The sequence below is a fragment of the Gavia stellata genome, chromosome 17 (assembly GCF_030936135.1).
Source record: "Gavia stellata isolate bGavSte3 chromosome 17, bGavSte3.hap2, whole genome shotgun sequence".
In the NCBI taxonomy this organism is placed as follows: Eukaryota; Metazoa; Chordata; class Aves; order Gaviiformes; family Gaviidae; genus Gavia; species Gavia stellata.
This window is the reverse complement of record NC_082610.1, coordinates 20261453-20269953: the sequence shown is the minus strand read 5'-3', so window position 1 is coordinate 20269953 and position 8501 is coordinate 20261453. Positions and strand designations below refer to the sequence as shown.

The 8501-nt window shown below is 48.2% G+C and overlaps 1 protein-coding gene across 3 annotated transcripts; it reads right to left on the bottom strand.

Moving 5' to 3' along the window:
- Positions 1 to 312: 312 nt before the first annotated feature.
- POLR2L (RNA polymerase II, I and III subunit L) lies at positions 313 to 5018 on the bottom strand. Of its 3 annotated transcripts, none has more exons than XM_059825989.1 (3): positions 4986 to 5018; positions 4373 to 4480; positions 313 to 779 (listed from the first exon to the last, which is right to left on the bottom strand). In XM_059825989.1, the coding sequence occupies exons 2-3, from the start codon at positions 4465 to 4467 to the stop codon at positions 671 to 673; spliced, it is 204 nt and encodes a 67-aa protein (XP_059681972.1). In that variant the 5' UTR covers positions 4468 to 4480; positions 4986 to 5018; the 3' UTR covers positions 313 to 670. The 3 variants fall into 3 exon arrangements, with proteins under 3 accessions (XP_059681972.1, XP_059681975.1, XP_059681973.1); XM_059825992.1 differs by lacking the exon at positions 4986 to 5018 and adding an exon at positions 4913 to 4918; XM_059825990.1 differs by lacking the exon at positions 4986 to 5018 and adding an exon at positions 4601 to 4671.
- Positions 5019 to 8501: the final 3483 nt, after the last annotated feature.

Genomic DNA, 8501 nt, shown 5'->3' with positions numbered 1-8501 from the left:
ACCATCTGATTCACTATTTTTTATCATACAACAGCCCCAGTGTTTTGTAAGAATTGGGGTAGAGACCACCAGTTGACTTTAACTGCGATGCACTCTACTAGCCCCCGAAGCTTTCAGGAGTAATGCCTCATTCTTACCGCATGCACCTATTGCTGGAACCCTCAGCTTCAGTCCCATGTTTCTAAGCCCCTTGCCTGCCTAGCGCAAAACACCGAACTGATTACTTAGTAGTACTCCTCACCTCAAAGTAACCAGCACAAGCAAACGGCAAGATCTGAGCATATTCACTCTATCCAGTAACTGTAGGAAGGCTACAGGGAAAGACCTCCTTTATTTCAACATTTTTAAGAAATATAGTAACTTTTCTACGTGAACATTTATTTTTGCTGGCAAAAGCATCTAAAAGTTCACAAAACACCACCAAAGACAGATTTAAGAAGAAGCATCCAAACTTTTAATTTAATCTCCAAATCTTGGTGAAGCAGATTTCATCTTTCCTTTGTTTCCTGGAAAAAGGTTAGTGGCTCGGGGCAGTGTTCTGTCCAGAAGGTAAAATTCTCTCAATGGCTGCACCACAGGTGGCTTTCATCCTTTCCTGCCTGAAGTCCAGTTTCAAGTTTAGAATTAGAGATATGTTCCACATGGCTTGCAGCACGGTACTTTTTTCATCTCATTTCTCCAGGGGTGCATAATTCAAAAGCTTCTCAATCAGATCCACGTGGGCTAGGAGCATTCTGCGGCAGCAGTATCTCTTCAAACCAAGGGCATCCAGGGCATCTCTATTAATGAACAAGAACAACAATTAAAAAAAACAATGGATAAAGTGAGTCAGAACCACTTGTAAGTGTTCCTAAGCAACATACTGATTACTTTGAGCTTAGTCATAGAGGAAAACTGGTTTGCAGCTCAAACTAAGAAATAGAAATGTAGCACGCGCTGTTAATGGTCTTTTCCATGCACTGTTGCTGACAGGGTGTTTGCCTGTTCTCTGGCCTGCAAGAGCACACGATCTTCTGGTGAAGATGGCGTCTAGCTGACATGACTACCGAACCTTCAGAGGTAGGTCAGCACAACTCACACAGGAACAGAACCACAACAGATGAACTCTTACAAATTTCCTCTTCTAAACTACCCCACTCGTGAGGGCGTATTTGGTCATGAAACAGCAAGGTTAAGTGAGAAGCGAGTATTTTGGTTTTGGAAATAAAATTTTAGTCTTCACAGCTGGAAAGAGACTTGAAATACGGTACATTTCTAACCTCCATTATTTAGTTACAGTAACTCAGTTTTCCTTTTATACACACCAGTCTGTAGAAAAGAGAGGAGCTGATCTGGTTAAAAATCTGATCAATGAAGAGGTGTGAGTGTAGGAACACAGTTCTGAAATGTGGGAAGTCATTTCCACTCCTCTTAAAATCCTGGACAGTCCATAATTACCTGTGCTGGCTGTAGCTGCTGCTAGTTGTATGGCAGAAGGTAGCACGAAGGCACTAGACAGTCTCCTGACACAGGAATAAGGAATAGCATCTCTAAGCATTGTTATCCATGCTATTGTTAGCATCTCTAAGCACCGTTACGATACAACGTTTCTGTAAGCTGAGGATAATACCTGCCTACTTCACAAGATAAATTTGTGACCTAAGCCATGTTAAAAGGGTGAGAGATACATAGAAACTAAAATAACTCAAAATGCAAACCATCCCACATATGGATGGGATGCTAATTCTGAGGAAGGCTAAAATCCTTTCCAGTTCCCACATAAGGCGGCATTCAGTTATACAACCTGTTCCCCACAGATATACAAATAAGGATGTGCAGACTGCTCAACAAGAAACTTCTGTTTTACAGTCTTTCCACTTAATTCCTTCTGAGTGACTGCTCGAGATTCTTACGGTTGGGTAGAGAATGTACAAGTCATCCTAGCCTAAACTGCTGCACGAGTCTTCAATGGCTATCGCTATCAGACCTCAAAGATAAGTGACGCTATCCAAGCTCTTTAGCACCAACCATAAAGCCAGTCTGATGCTCCTTCAGAATCTGACATTCATGAAATACAACTGATCTCAGGTCTTTGGATCTATATGATGCAGCGCAACAATCCAGCATTTGCTTAAAACAACCCGAAACCTGTAATTCTCCTGTAGGAGGAAGCTGATGGCTACTTTAGAAAAGTACAAGTGACTGAAAGGAAGCCTCTGCATAAGCTGGACCCCGGTAAAAGGTTGTTTGGCTTCAAGCAGTACAGTCTACCTGCATGGGGTCAAACTCCAGCAGCTTCTCTAACATCAATTAGTCCTCGTACCTATCAACAGCTTTCAAGGGCTTAACCAGCAGGGCTATTCATTTTAGGACTACCACTTGCAAAAGTTATTTAAGAGAAGTAGATGAACAGTGTATTTGTTTAAAAAGAATGTTTATAAATAGTATCACATGGTATCTAAACTTTCCAAACCACCTGAGGACAGAAGCATCTGATGTCTGTTGATGCAGAAGTTTTAAGAGCTATCTGGAAAGTTCTGAACTTTCAAATGCAGTTATCAGAGATGCAAAATACTAACATTAATCACAACTTGAGAAGTCATACTATCCATTTCAGCTAAACCAACTTCAATGGTATTTCCCTTTTCCTCTAGCTTCCAAGAACTTGTGGAAAAAGGGCTATTTTAAGGGGCAAACAGAAAGGTGTGGGTCTTTTTTAACCCACACAAATTGTTTAAATAACTTTATTTCTTCCATTTTGTCCAACCGTTTCTTAAGCCCCCATTAATAGTGATTCTGATACTGCACTGTAAGATTTTAACTGTTCGATATCTGTAAACTCCGCATCCGATCTTAAAAGACCATAACTGCATTAGTTTGAACAGGCATCCCAGAATCACACCAGTGACGACAGCAATTGTTTCCAAGTGAGCGTTTATCGGTAACAATGTACATCTTCCTGTCCCATACAAAAGCAGAGGAATAATGAAGACAGGAAAAATATTCAAATGTAATACTTGGAAAATAAGTCAGAAGTGCTACCAGAATTGCTCTGATAAATTTCAGTATTAGTGGGAAATGATTAGCAACCTGTACTATTTTAATGCTTTTAACTCCATATATGAAAGAAAAAAGATTTTTTCTTTCTGTCGGAACTTTCCAAATACCTTCAGTTTAGCAGCTGCAATATTCTACTCAGCTATGTGTGACAGGTTCTGGGGTGTAAACACGCTCTAAAAAGGCCACTTGCAGAAGTAATGAGATTTAGGAAAAGTACTGAATGATCTTCACTGGACAGTTTTTAATGAAACTGATAGATGGCGGGAGGACAGGACATCCTTCCCCTGCGAACTCCACATCAAGCAGTGAGAAGCACAGAGAATAATCACAACTTCCTACAAGTTTAGATGAGGCTCAAAACCTAAACCTTTCCTTCCCTGTTTGTTCTGTGCTCCACTATTTAACATTTGACAAAATAGTATCCTAAACCATGTTTTCAGACTTACTTTAGAGAGAAGGCAGTGAAATCTGTGTTGTTAACATACATTCTTCCGATACTTCACAGACATAAGTCCATTTAAAAACTTGTTAGTAACCCTAACCATTTGAATTTTCTTTCTCCTTAGCAGTTTCAACATCACTTTGGGAAGTTTCTCAAACTTCTAACATTTTTTTTTCACTCCTTTGAATTGCAAACAGCTGTGGGGTTTTTTTTCTTCATACTTAAACTTGATAACAATGTAAATATTTAGCAAGAGTTACCTTCTTGAAGCCTCCTGAACCAGTCCCACCACAGCTAGACCCTCCTTGAACTTTTAACAAGACAATTCTGTCTATGCAAAGCATGCATAGATTTCTTAAAATAGAATTGTTAGGACTATCAGTCGGGTATCTAGAGCAGTTAAACTTCCCCTTCCGCGCAGCAATCCAGTGCCTTCAAATAAGGTTAGCAATTCTGGGTAGCTAATATGAAAATACTTTTAAGAAAACCTAAAAGGGGTATATGTTGTTAACAATGTTAGTTACTTCTTGCACTTGTAACTTCATTCTCTACCCTTTAAAAAGAACATCTTGGTGTCAACGTTGACTGTACTGCTGGTTTCTTACCTTCCCGTTCCACACAGAGTTAAGTATTTGAGGCTGTTTTGGGTATAAAGTTTATGACTTCGCAACTTCCATACTACTACCCAGAAAGATTCAGTAGGGAAATGAATACTTTCTTACCTGTTATAATTTCTAACCTCTGATTAAATAGTTAACCTCAGAATGTATCAGTAGTTTTCAGCGTCTTTCCAGCTGCTTTGTAATGCCATGATCCTGCACTTACCTATCTCATGCACTGCGCGATCTCCTCTAAAATCAGAGTCAAAGAACATACAGAAATCATACCCACCCTTCCGTATATTCTGCTTGCAGAAGGCCAAGATAGGCTTCCCACTTGTTTCCAACTATTTTGCCGCACGTGAAGCATCTGACCGGGATGATCATTTTTGCGCTGCAGCTGTAACGTTAAAGAACACACGGTTATCACGCCTCTGCAAAGTGACGGCACCCCATCTTCAAACCTAAGAGCAGAAATTCAGCGCTTGCAGCAGTCTCAAGCGGCAGCTCCCCGGGCTACCTGTCAGTAAGCACGACAAGAGGCCGCCTTACGGAGGCCCTGAATTTCAGCGCCTCCGGTCGCCCTTCACCGCAGCGGCCGGGCGGCTCCGCGCAGGGCGGCGGGTAGCGGCGCTCCGCCGGGGGCCAGGGACCCAACGCCCTCCGGCCGGGAAACCCGGCCAGCGCCCGGGAGCGGGCCACCCCCGCCCCACGGCCCGCAGAAACGGGCCTAGAGGCGGCTGTAGGGCCGGGGGAGCCCGAGGCTGCGGCCTCGCTCGCCGGGCCGGGCCTCCCCGGAGGAGGCCGGTCCCGGTTCGCCCGCGAACCCCACCCGAAGGCGGCGAGGACTCCCCCGGCCCCGCCGAGGCCCTCAGGGGCCCGCGGCCCCGTCAGGCGACTCCTACCGCAACGGCTCCTCCGCGCTGCCCCAGCGGCTGCTAGGGCGCTACCACCGCGACGAGGAGGGGGAAGGCGCGCCGCCGGCGGGGGGGCCGAGGCGGCGGGCGGGCGGGAGGCGGTCCCGCGCACCCCTGTTTCCGCGCGGGGCGGCGGGATGGTAGCGGCCGAGCTGTACGGCGTCCCGGGCGGCTCAAGAGAGTGCGCGTGCGGGGCGGGCTTGTTTTCGCGTTTCGCGTGCGGCGCGCTGAGTGGCAGCTGGGGCGCCGGGAGCGGCGGCACCGGCACGGCGAGCGACCGAGCGAGCGAGCGCGGCGCCCGCCCCTGCTCCTCCTTCTCCTCCTCGCTCCCAGGTGGGTGGGCACTTGTTGCATTGCGAGAGGGCTTTTGCAGCGACGAGACTTCTCATCCCATCCTGGCTGAGGTACCGGAGCCGTCCGGGGCGGGAAGCGCAACTGGTGGCTGCAGCCCGGCAAACGCCAGCCGTGTCCTGCGGGCGAGCGGGAGGGGGTGGCGGCCGCCATGGGGACCCCGGCGGGCAGGGCTGCGGGACGGAGTCGGGGTACCCCGCGGCAGCCCGCCCGCCGGTCCGCTCCCTCACGGGTAGGGGCGCCGGTGTGGTGGTGCCCGCGGCGGGCAGAGCCCCCCGCCGCCGTGGCTGAGGAGCGGCTGGCCGGGGGGAGGGCGTGAGGGGAACGGGGGGGGCGGGCGGCGGTTGGGACCCCCCAACGGTCGGCTCGCGGCGTCGCTCGTCGCCGAGTGGCGCCTGAGGGAGCGCGCGCCGCGGCCCCGGCGGGGCTGTCCCTCCGCTTCCCCTCGCGCCGCCTGAGGCGGCCGCGGCTGCCGCCCGGGAGGGTCACGAGCCGCTCCGCTTTCCCGCCGCCCGTCCTGAGGGGATACCCGGTGGTTCTCTGTTGCTCCGCACCGCCCGCGCGGAGTTCATTTCGCCGAAGGCGAAGCCGCCCTCGGGGCCCCCCCGAGCTGCGGGCGCTGCGGCGGCTGCCGCCTCGCCCGGAGTTTTTAAACGCTGGGCTCAGGTTGGACCCGACGCTGTCCCGTTTAACTTCCAACGTCGCTCCGTCTTGCTCCGTGCCCGGCTAAACCAAAACCGAAGCGGTTCGACGGAGGTTGGCGCTGCCCTTGAGGTATCGCCCGCTTTCAGGGGCAGCGCCATGGGCGCAGCCTCTTCCCCGCCGCCCGAGGGAGGGGGAAGCTCCCCTTGCTCGGGAGGCGATGGCTGCTTGCAGGCAAAGCAACCGATTGTACTGGGTACCCCAAGCCGGGGAGGTTTGGGAGCAGAGGATGATGCGTCTTGAAAGTGCTTACTTGTATTTCATCCATCTAAGGGCTGGGGAAGCACTAGGCACAGGCTGCCTGTGCTCAGCGAAGGGAAGCGTGCTGCGATGGCTACAAACTTTAGGGACAGGCACTGCTGTTCTGGAGGCTCTGGGGTGAAGGCTGAACGCTGTCAGTCCTTCGTGTTCTCTTGTCACAGCGTTAGCATTACGCTAATTGCCCTTGGGCAGAGCAGAAATTCTCCCAAAGTGTTTTATTTTCCTGCTAAAGTATCTGTGAGTTGATACAGTGCACAGCGCAGAGCCATTACTGTCAGGCATATAAATAATTGTGTCTTAATGCACAGCTTATGTTAATACGTCTTTCGTGACTATTTTTTTGAACGACTGGATTATTGACCCTCTGCACAGAAATGCCAGACCTAACTTGAACCGTGAAAGAGCAAATAGTTTTGTTTTAACAAATAAGGGTCTGAGGTTGTTTGAAAGCATTTTTACAATTCTGATTGCTAGTGAAAAGACGGTAATTTTTGCAGTCCCAGGAACAATTATACGCAGTTGCGAACGGAGCGAATTGACTTGGCATGGAGGGTAGATGAACCTCCTGCGATCTCTAGATTATTATCATTATTGTGATTGTAGGCCAGCGGGAGCCAAACTGTGTCTTTTCTTTTTCTCCTTTGATTTCTTTTTTCCTTTTTTTTTTTTTTTTTTCCTTTTGGGAGGGTTGAGAATTTGGAGATTGTGCTTTTGATGCATTTTCAGCACCAGGGCTCCAAAGTAATTTTCTTGCTGAACTGTGCAGTGAAAGGCATTTGTGTTTGGAGATAGAAATTTGCAATTGGGAGTGAGAAAGAGGGGCTGTCACAGGGGCTTCACGGCTGTGCCACATCAGTGGCGAGCATCTTATAGCTGCCTTGTAGAAATGTGCTTGCTTATTTCTTAAAAACAAAACTGAATTTTAACTGTCAGACCTAGTTCTCGTATCTGACTTTGCTTAGCATCTTTTTTTCAAAGAAATATGTACTTGGCTTGCTCTCACAGTACTACTTTTATTTTGTTACGTCTTTTCTCGATAACCTGCTTTGCCTGGGTGATGGGCTTAATGAACTAATAGGTCTTCCATGGCTGTAGCTTCTTTGATCCTAGAAAATGTAAGGATTTTTACGGTCTATGACCTGGAGAGACTGCTACATACTGAGAACATTCTCTGCTCAGCTTCATGTATCCTCTGCTTAATCTGACCGCTTGCCAAACCGCAGAAGGCTGTTTAAAAGAGTTGGGGGGGATGTGCACACATGTGCCTATTAGGAACGAGCATCAGGGTTTTATGGGCTGTAGCTCAGGCTGATTAGGGTGACTCTGCAGAGCGAGCCCTTTGTGGCATGCCACCTTTCAACTCCTCTTTTTCAGGTGAGCTGGGTACTGCTGACGCTCAGCTGTTGTAGTTTAATATTTAGCCTAATTTGGTCTCTTCAACCACCCTTCTGAAGAGGGATGAGGACTGGCAGAATTGGAGAATGAGGTCTCTTTTAAGCAACCTTTGAAGAAGAATTGCAAGAATTGGAGTCCCATCTCCCAGAACTAATCCTAGCACTGCATGGGTCTTTCTCCCGGTAAGTTCTCCTCCCACTTCTGGTCTCTTGCCACCTTCAACAAGCAGCAGTCCCTAAACTGCTGATTCTCTAGGCCTTCAGAGAGCCTGGTGTTCAGGAAACCCATCGGGGCACTCCTCAGCACTGAGCAGAAGAGACTTCCCTAGAGCTAATTGAGTTGAAGTAAGTTTGAGAACTGTGGATTGCTTTTCTGATGTGCTTCTGGAGCAGCTTCTGTCATGTGAGGCTTTGCTGTGGGGCACTGCAGATAACATATCCCACTTCTTGGTCAGTGCGGTACAGGACTTCTTCCTGTGACCTGAACAACTTTTGAAGGCTGACAGTGTTCTGTCCCACCACCACTGTTGGGTTGAGGCTCGTTCTTGGCACTTTTTTTCTGGATTTAGACCTACAAAATGCAGCTAGGCATGACTGCTCCATGGCACTGTTAGTGATGAGTACTGAAATCCTAGATTGGTGACTCAGGAGTATATCCTGCTTCCTGTTCTCCCATCCACAAAATGTAAGGGAAAATATTGCTGCTTGTTTAAAAAACAAACCCAAAACCAGTCAGTTAAGTGACCTGACTGACTGAACTACTCTTAAAATACTTTTATAGCTTGAGTGGCCATAT

Coding starts and splice junctions, on each gene's coding strand:
- POLR2L (XM_059825989.1), bottom strand. CDS start 4,467: ATGATCATCCCGGTCAGATGCTTCACGTGCGGCAAAATAGTTGGAAAC. Junction 780..4,372: donor CAAGCAGAATATACGGAAGG/GTGGGTATGATT, acceptor GTTCATTAATAG/AGATGCCCTGGATGCCCTTG.